Source organism: Pimephales promelas, chromosome 15 (assembly GCF_988280905.1).
Source record: "Pimephales promelas chromosome 15, fPimPro1.hap1.1, whole genome shotgun sequence".
Classification (NCBI taxonomy): Eukaryota; Metazoa; Chordata; class Actinopteri; order Cypriniformes; family Leuciscidae; genus Pimephales; species Pimephales promelas.
The window spans coordinates 16,738,135-16,759,327 of record NC_142783.1 but is presented as its reverse complement, the minus strand read 5'-3'; the positions used below and the strand labels follow the sequence as shown (position 1 = coordinate 16,759,327).

At 36.8% G+C, this 21,193-nt stretch overlaps 1 protein-coding gene across 3 annotated transcripts in view; it reads right to left on the bottom strand.

The window, feature by feature from the left end:
* foxn3 (forkhead box N3) overlaps positions 1-21,193 on the bottom strand; it is a 126,972-nt gene that overhangs the window by 74,218 nt on the left and 31,561 nt on the right. For all 3 annotated transcript variants that reach the window (XM_039671326.2, XM_089120249.1, XM_089120248.1), the window contains exon 2: positions 18,946-19,502. In XM_039671326.2, the coding sequence (XP_039527260.2) occupies positions 18,946-19,488 (543 nt within the window). In that variant the 5' untranslated portion in view covers positions 19,489-19,502. The remainder of the gene's footprint in view (positions 1-18,945; positions 19,503-21,193) is intronic.

Sequence of the window (21,193 nt, the reverse complement as noted above, 5' to 3'; positions counted from 1 at the left end):
GTTCCTTCCCTGTACATCCCTTTGTAATGTTAATGTATCTCACATCTAAAACATCAGATCGTCAGGTGAAGAATGAAATCATCATATATATTCATTGATGGATAGCTGAGCATACATATAGCTTTTCTTCTTTTTTTTCTCTTGAAGAAGGGTCTTTATTGAGCTTTCAAATATTAGCAGCATTTTATGCATCAAACGTGTGCGATGGTCAAATTCTAAAGCAGCATCTCATGATGTATCCTTGCGGATTATGGAATCCCAGAATGCATTGTGGTGAGCTCACTGAAGAAAAAAAAATAATCCAACATGATGGACAAAAATGTCAATACTGGCATAAAATAAAGTATATAATATTTAGTAAATATTAATTCAAATACTGTATATATTACATTCATGTAATACAAATATATTAGGGGTGTAATAACAATATATCGTGCCACAATATATCACAATACATAAATGCAACAATACGTATCATGGATAGTGACGATACGTATTGTGGATAGTTCCCCCTAAGTAGTTACTGTGTGAGAAAAAAAATATATATATATTTTTTAGAGTTTTTTTTTTTTCAGACTACATTAAACTACTATATATAATGTTGATTATAATGTATAATAATGCAATGGGGGAATATTTGTGGGTCCTGATAATGCTAAATGTCTGATGTAACCAGTTAAAAGTGGCTGACATTATTTTAAATATATCTAGTCAGTGACAGAGCACTAGCATATTCGTCTAAAATTATTCTGTATTTTCAGCTTCAGAATTATGATTATTGTTATTCTGGTGTCACCACTGTCCCTGTGTTATAAGCAGCAAGTCCAAACCTATTCATTTAAAACCACAAAGTAATATCAAAGTTAGCATTTTAATCAACAGTACATTTTTTGTAACCTTTCACCATATGTCTTGGAGCATCGCAATAATATCGTATTGTGAGTTCAGTATCGTGATATGTATCGAATCGTGACATGAGGGTATCGTTACATCCCTAGAATATATGAATTATTACGTTAATATTAAATACGCAAAATATTAATAATAAACATTACTGTTATGTATTTTTTTGGAATCAAATTCCAAGTATATGAGTGTTATTTCTGTAACCCACGTCAACAAGAATTTTGAAGGTGCGTTCACATTTCCGATAATTTTGTTGCTGCAAATAACTTTACAAACACACATATTACAGAGAAAAGCAAAATGTTTATTCAGTGAATTTCTGGGTTAATGGTGTAAGACAAGATAAGAGTGGTCCAGAACAGTAAGGGAAGAAATGAGAGCCTGACCACCTGCATTACCTTGACCTCCACGTTCTCCTGTTCGTTGGTGAAATGGCTGGAAAAATGCATAAAAAACACCCCCAAAAAGTGCAAACTACAGCGAGTACAGATGCTACAGACCACTTAGACAAACTCAGCGTTTTACAAAACAGCACAGTGAGCGAACGCACCCAGTATATAAATTAGCTGTCCTGACAGATCCTGCTGAAAACGAGGAAACAGCAAAATGTCACTTTGAAAGTGATATGAGGGGGAAATTACTTGAGCTCATTAGTACGGACTACAATCAGTGTCATGTTACTAAGCCCCATTTTCCAGTTCAAGTTATCCCTATAGTGTCAGAGATTTACACAATCAGCAAACCACAGCCACGGCGACTGAACAAAGTGTAGACTATCAGAATGCTTTTGTAAAGTGAAAGCCTTTTCCTTTCACTCAGGCACTTGAAAGCGTTGGGCAGTGCGTGCTGTTTTGTTAGACAGACTGCGTGTTCTCAATGAATCAATAGTAATGACCTTCAGATAACTGACAGAGTCACACTGTGTGCCCTGGGGTAATACACACATACACACACACACTGGCCTGGACGGAACGCGGTGTCACGTACACTTTGTGTAACAAACAAACTGGACGTTGCTTTTACAGGAGGTTCCGTTTGCGTTAACTAAAAGCACTGAAATTGCGCGTCCCCACTGACTGCTGTTTATCGCTGGGTTAATGGGTGTTTTTTGAAGGGGACGTTCTATCTTTAACAAAAAGCTGCAGTGAGATTTTTTTCAGCGTGAACACTAGATTCCCCCGACAAGAACTAAGAAACGATAACACACTCTATTGATTGCAGCAAACCCCAAAGCGAGTGCTCGACTCTTTACCCACAGTATTTGGCTTCAGTGGAAAGATTTGTACCGGCACAAGTCAAACAATTCAAACCCTTGGAGTGTTTTAGCAAACAAAATAAACAGCACGTTGTCAGGGTTCTGTCACTTCTGTCTGGGTTATATTCTGGTTGGTGACAGAGCTCTGACATTCCCAGTTTGTCCTGTGTTTATGTTTAGTCTGGTTCATTATGATCACATGCTCTCCTGTCAATTGTCAAGCCCCTCCCATCTCATTACCTGATAATTGATTAATCTTCCTGCTTTGTTCAATACCCTCTTATGGTTGCTCCCCATTTAGTTTCCCTGTGTTTTCAGTCATGGTTCGTTGTCTATGTTCCCTTGTGTTTCTTGTTTGGTGCATATGCCTGTCTTGATTTACCCATGGGGAGTTTTGGGTTGTAGTTTTGTTTAATAAAGATCCTGAGTTCCTGCACATGAATCCTCGCTTCACTTTTGACCATTCCGTGACACACATTTATTGGACTCACAATTCATTTACACTCATGTCTCAATGTTTAAAAAGCTTAGCCAGTAAAACCTAAGATACACAAGCAACAATATATATATATATATATATATATATATATATATATATATGTAATAAACAAATTTATTAATATCTAATTATTATTAATTATTAATATGGAATTAACAAAAAAACTACTGCAAGTATAATGAATGCTAATTAAAATAATTGTTAATAAATAATTGGATAACAGGCCTATGGATTATTTCATTGTGTCATGTAATATTTTCCAGAGGGAAAGGTCTTTTTTTTCCAAGAAAAAAAATCAATTTTCTTCTGAAAGAAGTGAACGCATTTATTCTTAGCACAAACCGACATTCTCCACCTAATTAAGCTGTCAACTTTCCATCAGCGTGTTTTAAACCATACCTGGACCTACCACAAAGATAAATTGCACCATGAAATTCAATCCTTAAATGGTCTGTCCAGTAGATGCTTTGATGGAAATGAAAAATAGGGGAGTAAAAAAAAAATGAACAGGATGGATCCAATAAAAAGGATGAAGGGGGGGGGGGGGAAATATAGCAGCTGGCAAAGAAAGAATATAATAGTAATAATAATAATAATAATAACAATTATTATTATTATTATTATTAATATTATTCCTGTATTAGCAGAGAAAAATAAAAACCACAAACAAAATTGTTATTATTACTATTATTATTACTAACTGAAACTCTACACTCTAAACAAAAATGGTGCTTTATAGCACTGAAAGTGGTTCATTGGCTTGTAATCATAGGGGGACCACTTTAAGTGACTTATCTTTATCAAATGGAGCTATGTAGAACCATAAGAGGTGCAATAGAGCACCTTAACACTAGAACGGCCACAACGGTCATTTTGACCGTTTTGAATTTTATATCTACAATAACTTTGTTGAAAAAAATAATAAAATCCTGCTGGTACCTGACTTTTCCTAAAATTGTCTGTATTTTCATTTAAAATGCTTTTCATTTAAATTAAGTTACGTAAACGTAAGGCAAAACAAAAAAAAATGAACATATTTGCCTATTTCGGCCAAAGACGGTCATATTGACCGCACTGAATTTTGCGGTATATTTTTGTTAAATATCCCGCGGTTGATCGTGTTCTCTCTCAACTGTCAACAGAAAGGTCCGTCCGGTCACCTCTGTAGCAGTGTTTGCTATAATAATTTCTACATTAGTTGTTGATCAGAAATAAGCAAATAAAACCGGACTACAGTTATCTAACGTTATCTGCCTATATAGCCTATATATTGCAAGGCTAAAATGTCTAAAATGAATGAGCGAATGAAGAGGAACATGACTCGAACCATGTCCATGGCCCTGGAGATGCTTCAGAACTTGACGAGTGATGATTCGGATGCAGGGGAACAATCGGAGGTGGAAAGTGACAGCGACGTTTCCTGGGTGCAAGTTATCATTTCCTCCTCATCAGAGAGTGATTCAGAGTCAGAGTCCACATCAAGGAAAAAGAGACGGCTGCTATCATCAGACACGGCGGATCCAGATGTTCCGTTCATGTCGGATGATCCTGGTGAGCTCTGCTGCCCTGTCCTGCGCTGTTTGTTTTGCTTCATGGGCGGTTCACTAGTTCTGCTAGTCCTATTATTTTTATTAGCCTATTGACCGCTTCGCAAATCGTCACTATCTAATATTTTCGTCATAGTTTTTGTCATTCAAACCTAGTTTTTATTTAGTTATCGTCTCGTTTTCGTCTTTGAAAAAATGTGGTTTACGAAAATAATTACAAAAATTATTCGTCAACACTGTTTTGAATCTAACGGTCAAAATGACCGTTTGTGGCCGTTCTAGTAGTTTTGGAATTCTGGCACTTCTAGTGTTAACCACCCCATAGAACCATCGAAGAACCACTGAAGAACCAAACTGGGTTTAAAAGGTTCTTTAAATGGTAGTGGTGCTATATACTGTAGCACCATGACCACTGCAAAGAACCCCTGAAGAACCGCTGAAGAACCTTTTTTTTTTAGAGTGTAGATGGCGCAGGCTGATAGGTCCTTAACACAATTTGATATACGATCACATTGTTATCTACACAGCTGATTGGTTGCTGTTGCATCAGCAGCCAATTAGCTGCAGCTACACGTTGAAATACCAGTAGTGTTGCTGTAATTAGTCTTTAGTGCTGTTTCAGAAACCCTTTACTTTCCCTATCTCCACCTGTATAGGTCAGTACAAATGTCTGTGAATGTTCTACTGACAGTAGCAAGTCCCAGTACTTGCTCTGCAGAAGCAGCACCCAAGACAAAATACATTAACATTGACATATCCATTACCATTACCATGCTAATCTCTCTGAGATTACTACTAATAAACTAGTAAATTACTACTCGTTTACTCCGAGAAAAACTGCTACTACTACTGTAGGGGCACAGAAAAATATAAACCACAAAAAGCTTTTACTACTAATTATTATTGCTAAAAATTATAAAATTAAAACATTTTTTTTTTTTAAATGTGTGCTACATTTTTTTTTATTTTATTTTACTTTACCAAACATTACCAAGATGCTAAAATACCTTAAAAAGCTGAGTGTATTGGCATCTTTGTCTCTTAGGAACAGGCAAAAGTGTGAGATTAAACAAAGACAATCAATTCTAATTACCATAGCATCATAAATCGTAGGGCACAAGCCCTGCAGGAAAATCTTTTATTGTTGAACTGACTAAAGTCAGTTTCTCATGAGAACATGACATTTTGACAGTTTTAAGAGAGGGAAGAAAAAATAGATCTATTGATGAGCTGAAGTTGCGCCCCTGAAATATTAAATAGCCTAAATATCCAGTGATTATGATAATTATGGTAATTACTTGAGTACTACTGGTATGTGTAGTCAAAATAAAGCTTCCAACAGGGACAAATCCAACTTTAAAGGGCGTGATATGTGATCCTCCGAGCATCAGATTATTCATATACGCTCCGTGGAGAAGAGGCTGCACTGGTCTTTCCAAATGCTCTGTAATCAGGAGAAATCAATAGGTTTCAGAGCACTTTGCCTCAGATTTATCTCCATCTCCTGACAGCTGCTGTGTCCATCTGAAGGCCAGCTCAATGGCACCAGCCAGTAGAGTCTCCAATCAGAGAGAGGGGGTGAAAAAGGGAAAGGAGAGCCAGGGAAAAGGGGGGGAAAGCACTTGGATTACACTGGTCTCCTAGGCAACAGGCAATGGTGGAGTATATAAAGACTGTTTGATAGTCTTGGCAGAGAGATCTTTCATTCTTCCTAAGAAGCACGGGCCTCTGAAGATGCTATATTCCATTATAAGAAGTAAAGTTAATCCTATCAGTTCCCGAGCAAGACGAAAGACCTGCTATTATGAAGCACCCCCCTCCCCTCGACCCGACTGTCCAGAGTCCCTCTTTCATGCTCACAACTTTAAATATGTGAAAAAGGAACTGTGAGGAAATACACAACCCAAAGTTTTGGAGCCACCGTAATGAGATAACGGTCAACTATCATGTTATGCTGAACTTAATTTTACAAAAATTCCTGTTTTTTCTCTTTACTACAACTGCTCGACTACACATATTTTAAAAAAAAAAAAAACATGTAATCGAATGATATGTTTGTGCTACAGATGTGTGTGATAACTTATTAATTCATATGGCTTGATATGGAGAGGAAAGTGTACTAGCTGTAACTTTTAACTTTTATTTAAAAACAATTTAATTAATTTTATTTTAGATTTTTTATATTTACATATTAATAGCTTTTATTATTTTGAATGGGCTTATAATACTATTTAATGTCAGTTTTAGTTTAAAGTTAGTCATGTTCAGTTTAAACATTTTTTTTAAAGTTTCATTTGTTCATCTAATATTTCTATTTTATTTGAGCTTTATTTCAGTTTTAAAAATGCTGTTTTTTTAAGTTACAATAGTTACAATAATAACTGTTGTGATGTCTATCTGTGTTCCCCTGTCTTTATGCATTTGGTTCAGTCCTGTTCCATTTTTTCCCGCTCCTCGTTTGTGTTCATGTATACCACGCCCCTTGTTACCTCATTTAGTTTGTTTGTCCTTGTATTTAAGCCCTGTGTTTCAGTTCAGTCCTGTTCCTGGTTTAAGTCTTTGTATTGTTTTTTAGTTTAGTTAATAAAGTGTGCTGCATGTGGATAATGCTTCCACCTCGTTTCTACCGAAGCGTGACAATAACTCTGTTTTAAACTGATGTAACAGTTTCATTTTTTAATTAAATCTATTGGTTGATATTGGATGTATATCTTTGCCATCGTCTCGGTCACTTAAAGTTAATCTTTAAAAAAAAATGTAAAAAACTATTCATAATCTGACATCTGAGATGGATGTTAATTGTCATACTGTACCTTATGATGTTTTGATACCTAAATTCACATATAGCATACAAAATGATCACTTTTAGTGTTTTATTTGTAATTAATTTACACAAAATAGTATATTGACCATGTATCAGACACTAGCCAAATATTTTGCCTAATCAACCAAACAGGTTAAAAAAGAAATTACATTGAATGAGGGATTTCTTTGGGGGAGGATTTTATGTTCTACAGTATATTGTACCTAGTTAACTACCACCCCGAACAACCCTAGCATTTTACAGTAAAAGGTAAGGAGAAGGAGAAAACTGAATTGTGCTAGAAAAAAACACCTTTATTTCTGAAACATAAATAAATAAATCACTACAACAGCACAGTGTGCTGACTTCCTAAATTGAGTGTGTTAATGTTCTCATGGTAAGGTGATCTATATAAATGCAGACATCGACCGAGCTGAAACATGGATAAATCAAGTTGTCCAAAAGGACATCATTGCTTTGGTCTCCAAATCCCAGCAGTCATCAGCTGCTAATGGCTGCGGCCCCAGAGTCGTCATCTCCTCTGAGGCTCTGCGGATTAAATCACATAAAGGAACCAAGTATCAGTGAGCTCGCTTTGTGATTGGTGGAGACGCAATGACCTCGTTGATATTGGCTGACAATGGCATTTTTTAAAGCAGGTCTATATTGTGCAGGTCTGCAGCGAAGCATTAAGGGACCGATGACTCTACTCACCTTCAGAGGCTCTCAGTGCATTAGGAAGGGCATGAAAGTTCATTCATAATGAGGGCGTTTGGGGAGGGGGAAGCTTGGTCGTGGATGAATCTATTCACTGAGATGAGTCCAACATCAACCCCATCCAACTCTCACTCTTTACTTTCATTTTTTTAAGAGTGTTCAACTCATTCTGATGACTGAAGTGAGCATGAAGATGCACCATGGCAGTGTCTCAGAACAACACACCACACCTCCAACATTCAACACGAACTCCTGTTCCAGTTAACATACTTTCATTCATACGGACTGGATCATGGATGTCACAGTCAAAGCCAAGCGATTGTAAAATAGCTGATATATAACTCCAATTCTCACTATTAACTAGTTACTTATTAGCATGTATTTTACTAGGATATGCATGACCATTCTACATCCATTAATCCTACCCAATACCTAAACTTAACAACTACCTAAGTACTGTTAATACGCAGTAATTATGAGTTTATTGAGGCAAAAGTTGTAGTTAATAGTTAGTTGGAAAGACAGTATGTCACGTTATAAAAAGGCTCTAAAAGCAGTCAGGGCTGAACATCTCCGCAAACTAATAGAAAATAACCAAAATAATCCAAGGTTTTTATTTAACACCGTGGCTAGACTAACAAACAAACAGACATCACCAGAGCAAAATATTCCGTTACAGTCTAGTAGTAATGATTTTATGAATTTCTTCACTGAGAAAATAGAAAGCATCAGAAACACAATGGATTATTTTGGAACTTTCATGAGACTCATGGACTCACAAAATGAAATTATAATTGTTCTTATATGGCCTGACCAGAGCAGTGCTAGGTATAGTTCACTGCTCTGGAGGCACTGGAGAAATTGTTTATATGGATTATAGTAATCCTTTGTTTTTATTTGTCTGTCTGTCGTCTTTGTATGTTTCTATGGACTTTGTTTTTCTGAGTCTGAAATAAAGAAAGAGAATGAATGAATGAATGAACAATGTACAGCCTCAATTATCGCCCCTCAAGAGCAACTACACCGCTTTACAACTATAGGACAGGAAGATCTAAATAAACTTATCATCTAAACAACATGTTTATTAGATCCAATTTCCACTAAACTACTGAAAGAATTGTTACCTGTAGTGGAAGAGCCTCTTCTCAATATTACCCAGATAGCAGACAGATTTGGATCTAATCTGGGCCACTTTTGGCACTTACGGCTCAGTTACGGCACTGGCAAGTGTTGTGTGGGCCAAATGTGACCAAAATTACATCATGAGCCGGACCTAACTTGTGTTATGGAAAATATTGTGTGGGCCAAAAGTGGGCCAAATGTCATGAGCTGGGCATGAAATAGGTTACGACAAGTGTTGTGTGGGCCAGACTTGGGCCAAATGTTGTGTGCCGGTCTTGAAATAGGATACGTACCGAGGTGTACAACTTTCCCCCCAAATTTCATAGAGAGATAAATAATTTGCAAGCTGCTAAAATAAAGCATACAAAACATCAGCTAAAATGCTCTATAGGCTATATAACAGCATTTATTACAGCATTTAAAGAGCACAGACTTACGCAAAGGAGGTGCATGTGAAACGCCTTTTCAGGAAAAGTATCGAAATTGCAATTATTGACTTGTTATCGAAACAATCATTTTGGCATCGTGACAACACTACTTAGTTTGACACCAAAATTGGTCCCAATACAGAGGGAAGTTGAGAGAAGAGCACAGAAAAAAAAAACTTTTTTTTTGCTAATGACCTGTGTAATCCTAATTAAAAGGATTCCTTTGCAGAGCCTGAAGCCGTCCAGAGTACAGCAGACACAAAAGTAAAAGCTGATGACATGATAAACTGAGACAAGTTCTGTTCCCACAGCGCAGTCCATTCCAGAAAAGTACCCAGGACAGAGTGTATGTGGGTGTAGGAATGTTAGTTTGTGTGCATTCATGCCATCTTATGAGTATGCGTGCCGTGCACAAAGGGTGGCCATATCAAGCCACGCTGAGATATAGTCCCACAAAAATCGCCCACTCTCGAGCAAACCGTGCCTCTTGGCGTGCACGCACCATGTTTATTCTGATACGGTCACTGCATGCCGAGATCATAAGCAAGCAATATGGTGTCCCCCACGAGTGCAGCATACGGACACGAGGCGTGAGGACACCAAGCTTTGGAATCAAATCAGTGACTCAACCTTGTGCAGGAAGTGAACAGATACACATATGCGATCACATTTTAAACAGTGACCTTTTATGCGACTCAGTCTTTTGCCTGCTAACAACAGCGAAAGGTTCCCACTACAGAAACTGTATAATGTGCCCTCAGTGAGACAGTAAATGAAATGAATAAGTGAATGGAGGAATTAGGCTATTGAAAGTAGGGATGAGTCACGATCCTCAAATACAGCAGTCGAATAATCGAACTGCGTTAGAAATTCAATCATAAAATTGCTTTTTCGAATACCATATATTTTCGTGCAATTCTAATGTGACATAACTGACAGCTCGCCTACTGTCACAGGTCGCACAGCAGTGTATTTTCCTGTCGGGGACACAAGGTGTCTCTAACATTAATGAAACCCTCTACTGCGCGATCTTTGCGCGAAGAGCATTGTCTTGACTGTTAACAGAGGTGGGTAGTAATCTTTACTGTCTATGGTAGTAGGCTAACCATCTAGCAACAAAGTAGGCTACATTTACTTTGTTACGTAGGGCGACGTTCCTCTCGTTACTTTATTTTAATGTAATATATGTTGTTAAATGCGTAGTTTATTTCAAGCGTGCTGTATTTTTTTATGGGCATGAGCGATGCTCAATTTACAAATGAATCACTCTTTTGAGTCGATTCTGTTCAAAGACTTCAAACAAGTTGCCAGATCTGTCTAAATCGATTCGCAGTTTCCAGCACACACTGAATCTAAAGCACTTTAATTTACACTCAACTCAGAGTCGTAACAGGAAGATTTGAGAACATCGAGTGTTGAATGAAGTGGCTGTGGACCTACAGTTTAATCTAGTGAAAGCAAATCTGCAAATCCATCATATTTTTGCCAGCGATGAAGATTTAAACATCTTCATAGGCTGTCTATGAATGAATGATTCCACAGGATGATACATTTGAGTTCATTTCATTCAGTTAATACATTTTACAACCAAACAGAGTATTACGCGACACACTATACAATATGATGACATTATCCGTTTTTTTTTTTTTTTTGGATGTATAAATTAATTTATAGGCTACATTAAATAAGCTATTGTCCACAGTTAAGAAATGAATATCCGCTATCATGTTGAAATGTGTGTGTATTGCGCAGTGGCATCACACAAATAGTCTTGATTGAAATTAGGCAGGTTCACATAAAATCATTATGAAATATGACATTATTTTTTTATCTAACAATCATCTACTGTTGTTTAAAAATGGTGGGAGATGGTGGCGGCGGTGCTAGTAACCCAATGCATAGGAAAATAGTGACAACAATAAAAAATATTCACGATTCGGAGAATGAAAATACAGAATTATTTCAGACGAATACACTTGCACTCTGTCACTGACTAGATATAATAATGTAGTCCACTTTTTACAACTTTTCATGCTCCAGATTTCCCACAGTGGTCAGAAAGAACATGGGAGACACTTTGTTTTTCTCAATATGACTGTAGAGTATAAATTTATATATTAGGGCTGTCAAACGATTAATCACGATTAATCGCATCCAAAATGAAAGTTTGTTTTTACATAATCTATGTGGGTGCACTATAATTATTTTATATATATAAATACACACACATGACATTACGTAACAAAATAATGTAAACACAAACTTTTATTTTGGATGTGATTGATCGTTTGACAGCCATAAATATCTGCACCAAAAGTTTGATCAAATCCTGCTGTGCATGTTTTGTCGTTTTGAAAAAAAAAAAAAAAAAAAAAAGAGCTGTTAGTAATTGTGGAGGGAGACAAATTGACACATGAGGACTGCTGAGGCTTGCTTGCATACCTGCACATTTCTGGCACCTGAACCTATGCCTAAAGGCGCAGAGTCAGACAATTAACTAAATCAGCTGATTTCCATAATCAAATGGTAAAGATTTCTAACACACAGATTAGCTCATTTAACAACACTTCTCAACCTGACAGACTTGTATTCAACACACAAATTCAGGCACACTGTTCTGTCGGTGAAAAGACCTAATGATGAAGCACTTATGGGGCTATAAAATCGGTGACAGACTAACAGACAAGTCAAGCAATCTCTAAAATTGCTCAATTGTACAGCTGAAATGACAGCATTAGCTGCAATTATCCTTTCATCTGTTCCACGTTAGTCTTGTTAAAAGCGGTAGTCCCAACACGATCCATGCAGTAGCACATTGTGCTAGGTTGTGCTTTTAAGGAATAGATGCCCAGCAAATAAAAATTTCTGCAGTTATTTGCAGTCGTCAATAATGTCGTTCTATTTGACCTTCATTCTGTCGTGAGAGACAAAAGGACACATTTTTTAATAATTTTAGTTTTTTATGCATGTTCACTACTAATTAAAAGTTTGGGGTCGTTATGATTTTTTATGTTTCTGAAAGATGTTTATGCTTAGGCTGCATTTTGCAATAAAACAGCAATATTGTGAAATATTGTTTCAGTTTAAGATAATTGTTTTCTATTATTCTTCAGAAATCAGTATTACAGTACTCTATGCCGATTTGCTGCTCAAGAAACATCAATGTTGAAAACAGTTGCTTAATATTTTTGTGGAAACCATTTCTTTCTCTTTGGGATTTTAAATAGAAAATTAAAAAGAGCAGCATTTATTTAAAATAAAATCTATTGTAACACTTTCAATGGCCTTACTGTCGTTTTCAATCAATTTAATGCATACTTACTGATCATTCACTGAAAGTTTTGCCATGCATAGCTTATCTTAGCACATTATGAATGGTTCATCAAGACAAGTACCAATGTCCGAGTCATTAACAAATAAGCAATATAGTTTGTTGAATAAATAATAAATTAATAGTTTTTTTTTTCAATTATTTTTTTATGCAGTTCGTAAATCACTTTAAATTATTTGTTCACGAATCTGACTGATCTGGGGTGCGTTTCCCGTACAACGACGTACAGTGGTTCGCTGCTTCACTATCATAGTACGATGCATTGTTGAAGAAATCAACCAGCTAGTCACGACTGTCTCCCGAAACCCATTGTCGCAAAGTATCGTTCAACCACGCTGGGGTGCGTTTCCCGCACAACGACATAGTTCGCTGCTTCACTACCATAGTACGATGCATTGTTGGAGAAATCAACTAGCTAGTCACGACTGTTTCCCGAAACCCATTGTCGCAAAGTATCGTTCAACCACGTTGGTTTCGCACGTAGTGGAGTAATAACTACTTTTAAAGAAACTGTTTGAGATCCAATTAACGCTAGATTTTTTAATATAAATTCCAGACATGTCATCTGAGGACTATTTCTAATTGTTCTCAGTTATTTCGCTTTATTACCAGACTCAATATTTGGCTCGTTCTTACATAGTAGAGCACGTTCGCACATGCGCACTCTTCAAACACGTTACTTTAAATCTTTTGAAAAACTATAAGACGTAAATTACATTTGTATGTATTCTAAATAAAAGGCACAGTTGTACTGAATGTCAGCTTTCTTATTTTGCTCAAGATAAAGATTTATTACGTCCAAATGTGATGCAATATAGAAACGATGCCTGTAACCACAGGTCGAGAGCTGTCGTTCAAACCACACAACTTTGCGATGCTGTTTGCGAATGTTCGTTGGAACGATTGTTTCGGGAAACACAGACTCGTTAAACTATGCAGATAAAGACAGAACTTGCGACCATAGTTGGTTAACAATGCTTTCAGGAAACGCACCCCTGGTTCTCAGAACAGAGATATCCCATCACTTAGAAGGGCTTGAAATATAGCTTACAATATTTGATAATTTTGCAGATTTTTGAACTTGAAAGCTCCATTGCGATCAGTACAGTTCTCCAAAATATCTCTTTTTTTTTTCTTTTTTTTTTTCCACAGTCATATGGCTTGGAACAAGATAATGGAGAGTCAGCAATGTTTTTTTTTTTCATGTTTTGGTTTCTTTAATCATGCTTTCCTTTTGCAAGATGAAAGGTAGGCTACTAATAATGGTTGCTTACAATCATAAGAGAAAATATTTCAAGTGAATTTTTTATTGCAAATTTAAATAAGTGGACGGTGAGTCATGAGTCAAGTAAAGACTCATTTTCTATAGTTTTTCTGTTTTCTATTTTCTGTAGGTCCTCACAACCTACTGTACAGAACCATACATTTCCCCAAAGTTTCCCTTCTTATCATCTAAACTAGTCTTATCTGTGCTGCCATATCATTGGATAAACCCAATCTTCTTGCTCTCATTGAGAGGAAGTAAAAAATTGAGATTCCAGAAGGTGCTGACACCCTGAGAGTCAACGCTCGGCTCCGCGTCTGCTATTGATCGGCAGATACTGTGGTGTCAGCATTAGGATCCCTGGGGAGCGGTCACATAACCCTTGGTAACATGGTACAGCTTACGAAAGTTGGGCGGGCTGGTGACGTCAAAGGGAGGTTCGCGTGCGAATCTCCCGCAGCTTCCCTCGCAACCAACATCTGTCCACAGGGAACATAACAGCTGGCCAGGGAACAAGTCAGTGAGCAAGCCGGCTTTATCTTACATCAACCTGGTTTTCAGAGCGAGGGATAAATCGTGTCACACGGATCAGCGTTATCAGCGTGACCCTTATAGATGGGGATTTGAGAGCGAGGATCAGAGAATGAGATATATTTCTGACACACTGATCTTTAAATAATTAAACTTCTAAACTCAATCAAACAGCCAGAACATCACTATTACAGTGCTAACAGCACAAAAAAAAAAACACAAAACGCAACTGGAAATGCCAATGGCGCCCTGTGTTTCTTCATAAACGACTCCGCTGTTACCTGTTCAACTGCAAATCTTGCATAACTTCGTCCTGTTGCTATGGAGATGACATCAACACTGGAAAAGACACATTAATCATCAAAGCTGTCTATGTATAAACACCAATGCATGTGCCTGTATGTAGTCTTTGTAAGGGACACAAGAGCTTTGGAGATCCACCCATTTAACCACCACTCAGGTGCCAAGTTCAGATCCTGTGTTCACAACAGTGCCATGGAAACAGATGACAGGGTGTCATTTCTAGAGCACTCACTCTTCACCAGTCACTACACATTATAGCAACATGCACTCATGAACCAAAGAGTTTGCAGCACTCTAGTGCACAGGATTTTAGCGCAAAACCCTGGATTATTTAACTTAACCCGTTATACCAAAGTTATAATGTACCTTGAATGCAGCAAGCTTTTGGATAAATCTACCAAATGCATTAAATATGAATATAAGCATTTATCCAAACGCAGATTTATCTAAAGTATATCAGGATGTGTATTCCCAAGGAATTGAGTCCATGACCTTGGTGTTGCTACTGCCATTCTCTACCAGTTAGGGTAGACAGGTAAATAACACTGATTAAATAGCTTGCTTTGATGCAAATGAAGCTAACACACAATTTAAGGTGAGCTATACCGGCTAGAATGCTTGCAGTAAAGGGATGCCTTTAAAAACGTTTTTTTTTTTTTTGCACATTTTTAGTCATTACTGAAGCAGAAATGTTAAGACCCCTGTGTGAAAATTATACCTTTTGTATCATTTTAGCCATTGTCTAGGCACATTTATGTGAATAAGGTGCAACTGCCCCATGCAACACTAATTTTGTTGCCACATTTACTTGATTTGCATAATTCCTTTGTGAATCCGGTGCTAAAACAGTGCAGACAGCATGTGCAAATGATGCTAGCAGCGGGTGCAGCTTATTCTCAATACGTAAAAAGCAAAAACAACGTTTTCATGAGGTCTGGATCTTTTAATTTGATTCTCCTCTTGGCCGGAATTAATTATTCCTCTGTAAACCCCTGGGGATTGAGCATCTATCAAATGTTTGTTTATTAAGACTCTTATTTTGCTGGTTTAATTTGCCCCTTACTGTCTCATTATGTCGAGTGATGCATGATTGCATTGCAAATCCACAATGAATCTGAAATTAAAACAGACTTAAAATAGTCATCTCATTCATTAAGTAGGCCAATGAGGCTAGAGAAATTAAGTAAAATACCAAGTGAACAGGCATACGGCTAATCAAGACTTTGTGACCTAACAGAAACTTTTTTCTTAAGTACAACACAAACAACTCTGGAAAAACTTATGTAAAACCTCTGATGTTCTATAGCAGGGGTCTTCGTTTTTTTTTTTTTTTCAGGGCAAAAAACCCGCTTAGGCGATAAAGACATTGAGCAGGGACCCCCGACACAAAATATGTCAAACAGAGCTACATAGCATTTATTATTAATAGAAACCAACCATAGTGTGGTTTAAATTACATTCTGTAGCTATATACTTTTCATTGTTAAAATTGAGATTTATGCATCATCACAATTAAAAATCACAATTCATTAGTTGTTCACAGTTGTAAATTATTTTAATGGTAAAGATTATTTGGCCTAGAGTCGTGGCCTAATGGTTAGAGAGTCCAACTGGTAACCTGAAGGCTGCGGGTTCGATTTTCAACACTGGCAGGAAATTAAACGTAAACGTCTGTCCACTGTTCAGGTGTATCTGAGTGTATTACTACTCCTAATGTCTAAGCACTAAGTAACTTGAATGGATTAAGTGCAGAGGACAAATTCCAAGTACAGGTTTGGGTTACTATACTTGGCCTTCACATGTCACTTTCACTTTCAACCCTAGCATTATGGCAGCGACTTTTCACGTGGAATCACCATACAGCATCCAGCTAGATCACTCTAGAAATTGCCTAACAACACCCTAGTAACCGTGCACAACACCGTATCATCGTGGTTGCAAGTGTTGCACATGCAAGTACAATCCAGCAACCACCTACTGTAGATCACACTAGAAATTGCCTAACAACACCCAAGTAAACGTGAACAACACCCTATCATCAAGGTTATCATCAAGTAACCCTATCAACAAGTTTTGCACATGCAACAACACCTAGATCAAGAAACCACCTTGCAACTCCCTAGTAACAAATGCACAATACCTTAACATAATGGCGGCAAGTTTTGCACATGCAAGTACCATCCAGCGACCTCCAAGATCACACTAGAAACGCTTAGTAACACCCTAGTAACTATGAACAACACCGTAGCATCATGGCTGCAAGTTTGCACATAAAAATGCCATCTAGTAACCACCTAGATCACCTTATCAACCATCTAGCAACAACCTGCACAACCACAACCATTGAGTAACCTCCAAGATCACCCAAATGACCATACAAATATATATGAACTTCCTAAGTATATAATAAATAAGTTTCAACTTCCATTAAACATTTTTTGAGCAATAAAGAAAAGAAAAAAAATACCTTTTTAATTCCAAAAAGCCCAGAGCTCAAACTAACACAGTTCAGCTGAATAAAGAAAAACTCAACTTTGTGAATCTCAGCAATGAAATACAATTTTGGATTTAAATAAAATTAGACAAGCACATTAAAAATAAGCATTAAAATGATATCTTAAGTCGGGTGCAGAGCCTGGATGTTGTCAGCACAACAGATGAAAAACACCCCAGTCCAAGATTTTAAATTGAATTTAAATTCAATATTAAGTCACCATAATAACAAACAATGAAAGAACATGTGCACAGAGTCTCTCAAAACTCAAATATTTTGACCATGGCAAGCAAGGGGGGAAAAAAAAAACTTTCATTCTTTATGGACACCCTGCAAACCAAGTCACAGAAGTTTTCTTATTGTGGTGGCAGGAGTGAAGGGGTTAATTGAGCGGCACGGAGGGGTAGCGGCAGCCCACTACACTGCCTTCGCTGGATTAGCCATTCCCAACCAGAACACTTTCTCACACACATACATACACAAACACATCAGTTTCTCTGTTGCTACAGCAACAGCTTACTTTCCATGTCAACTGCAAAGCTGTTTCTATGGAGACACATATACAGAAAAAAAATTATTTGCTCCACAGCTAGGGACCAGATGGCAGTGAACTGTAAGAGTCACATGGAATGGCTTTACTGTTCTGACTAACTTGTAGACACATGCACACCATAAACACACACACACACAGCATGCTCTCAATATGATACACACGCACAGGAATGTATTTATCAGCCTTTGACAAGAATCAATCAATACTCAATAAGCATCTAATGAGTCCCAATTCATAAGCTTCATCCTTTTATCAAACGATTATAAAGTGTTTTCTTACAGGTCATTCAATCAACATTTACTCATATTAAAACCGAGATAACAAGTCTCACCCCTAAATATTGACATGTTCATCACACTCCTGGAACGTAGATTTCCAAAGACACTATTTAAAAAAATAAATAAATAAAAAAATCAACAACTCTTTTGACAAAGTAGTTAGCTAGAATACAAGTTAAAAGCTTTTTAAGCAGGCAAAATCTTTTTAACTATCAAATTGATAATAAATAAAATATGGTAAAAAATGATAATAAATAAAAAATGTAATAATTAACAATAAGGTTCGATTCATTAACATTAGCTAAAGGAAAAGATATAAAAATAGACTTATTCAATAATTAATTAAAGCTTTCTGTCACAAAAGGATTTTAAGTATAGTGACAGCATCATAGTTTACCTATAACTTTACACTAAATAGGAGTCCTATTTATATATATATATATATATATATATATATATATATATATATATATATATATATATATATATATATATATATATATATATATATATATTAAAGTTTTTTTCAAATCTAATTGATTGGTAAATCATCTCATGGTTAATTGACGAACCGCTCAAACGAATTCACTGCAAATGAACTGTAATTCCCAGCAGCACTTGACAAAAAAAAAAAACTGTAGGTATGTGCATTTACTAATTGCCGCATCTATACTTCTAAAGCTATACACAATACAATTTGACTACAAACAGCAGTGTGACATTTTGTATTAACCTGTTTCAAACAGCAATCATTTTGAAAACAGTGAAGCTGCCTTTAGACTACTGAACATTTTTAAGCAAATGTTTAAGTCTCAATTACTACTAAAAAAGGGCAAAAATGAAATGAAAACTAGAGATGAGCATTTCCCACAGTGCAATTAAAGATTGATCCAGAACGATTTTGCCATCCATACCTGACTCCTGTCCTTGTCCACCTTCTTAAAGCACTTATTGAGGGACAGATTGTGCCTGACTGAGTTCTTCCACCCCGTGGGGGCGTTGGCAAAGTAAGGGAAGTGTTCCAGGATCCAGTTGTATATGTCTTTAACTGGCAGTCTCTTAGAAGGGGCATCTTCTATTGCCATGAAGATGAGGCAGCTGAACGAATAAGGAGGTTTGCAGTTGGGGTTCTGCTTGGCGTCGTAAGGGAGATCCGAGTGGGCCGGGGAGGGTGGGGTGTCATCATCCAGGTCCTGGACAGGGCTGACGCTTCTCAACACGGGGTCACCGAAGCTGTTGAGCAGGTTCTTGCTCTCGTGGAGCCAGTTGAGGTTGGTGAGTTCCTCGTCCTCCACGCTGCCCTTCTCCAGTTTGATGATGGGAAGAGCCAGGTCCATTTCCTCGGCCTCCTGTAGGGCGCGCGTTATGGAGCTCGCCTGATAGAACTGGCTCAGGCCGCTCGCGACGCTGACCCCGGAACTTTCCAGCTTCTTACTGGGAGGCATAACCGGACCCATTTAGACCAAGGCTCCTACGAAATACACCAAGGAGAACAAGATCACAATCAAAGAACGTCAAAGGTGAAAATAAAACACATAAGAGCATCATTTGGTCAAGACATACTTCCTAAATGCACAATCCAAATCCACTACAAAGCTAGAAGTTTACAGACTGATCGTCTTGATGTTCAGATCACAGCCTTTACTTCCATCCAAGGGACAAAGCATTCTCAGAGAGCACAAAAAGAGCACGGCAATGAGAATTATCCTACTCTTGTCAACAGCAAGAATGCGCGGCACGTCATTCTGCTCTCAGAGAAGACTGAACAGCTACAGAGCAACTGAAGAAGCCTTCCTGTGTGAAATATTTCAAGTAGATGGAATATAATACTCAAGGTCATCTACAACTGATCTGATCTGCTCTGTCTGTTTTATGTTCTCTAAGTCGCTCTTTTTATAGTTGTTGTACACAGATAAAAATAAATGTATCAATACATTCTGTATATAATGTGCTATTCAATGATTAAATGTGACATTAAAGGCACGCTCACAAAATTAAATGTAGCTCACTCTTAGAAGAAAAGGTTCTATATACAGTAGAACCTTAAAAGGTTCTAAAGCGCTACGTATTTGGAACCTCTAAAATGCACTGAGTGTGAATGATCACAAAATTCAAGATATGGGGGTTAAAAATGTAATTAATCAATATCACACGAAGAGTGCCATTTCAGTTGTTATCCTCCAAAAACCTGCATGATTAAAATGTGATATAAAGTTACAACAGTTTAATAAACAATAACTACAAAATGTTGCAGAATAATGCAATATATGAATGAATAATAGCTTTTAAAGAACCTTTGTGCCAAAAGTGTTCTTTCTTGTCATTATTGAAACTTTTTTAGCATAAAATGTCCTTTGGAGTTGAGTAAAGAACCCTATGCTATACTGTATAGAACCCTTTTTTTCTAAGAGTAATGCTACAAATGTTTTTGATCTCAAATTAATGTCTGTCTTTTGAACTTTCTATTTATCAAAGAAGAATAATGGTTTCCACATCAATAATGAGCAGCACAACCATTTTCAACATCGAAGATAATAAGGAACGTTTCTTGAGCATCAAACCAGCATATTAGAAGGATTTCTGAAGGATCTAGTGAAACTGAAGACTGGAGTAATGATGCTGAAAATTCAGCTTTACCATCACAGGAATAAATTACATTTTAAAATATATTACAATAGAAAAGGTTATTTGAAATTGTAATAATATAAAGGGTTACATTAGTGTGGAGATTAGAACCCATAAACATTACCACTGGACCATACTTTATATTAAATTGCTGATCTATGCCTTTATCCACTGACCTACAAAATCCCAGGACTGACAGAGGAAATTAGGAATGAAGAAAACTGTCTAAAGTTCATTTGTGTTAAGAGAACTCACTGAAAATTAATAATAATGATTTTTATTATTATTTTTCAGTTTTTAATGAGCTAATACAGATCAACATATACTGGCCAAAACGTTTAACTTAATATCTGAGCTACACACTAAAAATGCTTGGTTGTTTCACCCAAATTTGGGTCAAATATGGACAAACCCAAATGTTGGGTTAAAAATGCAATTAAAAAATGTACAGTTGAAAGTGAAAGTTGGGTTAAAATTTTAAATTTCATTTTTAACCCAACATTTGGGTTTGTCCATATTTTACCCAAATTTGGGTTC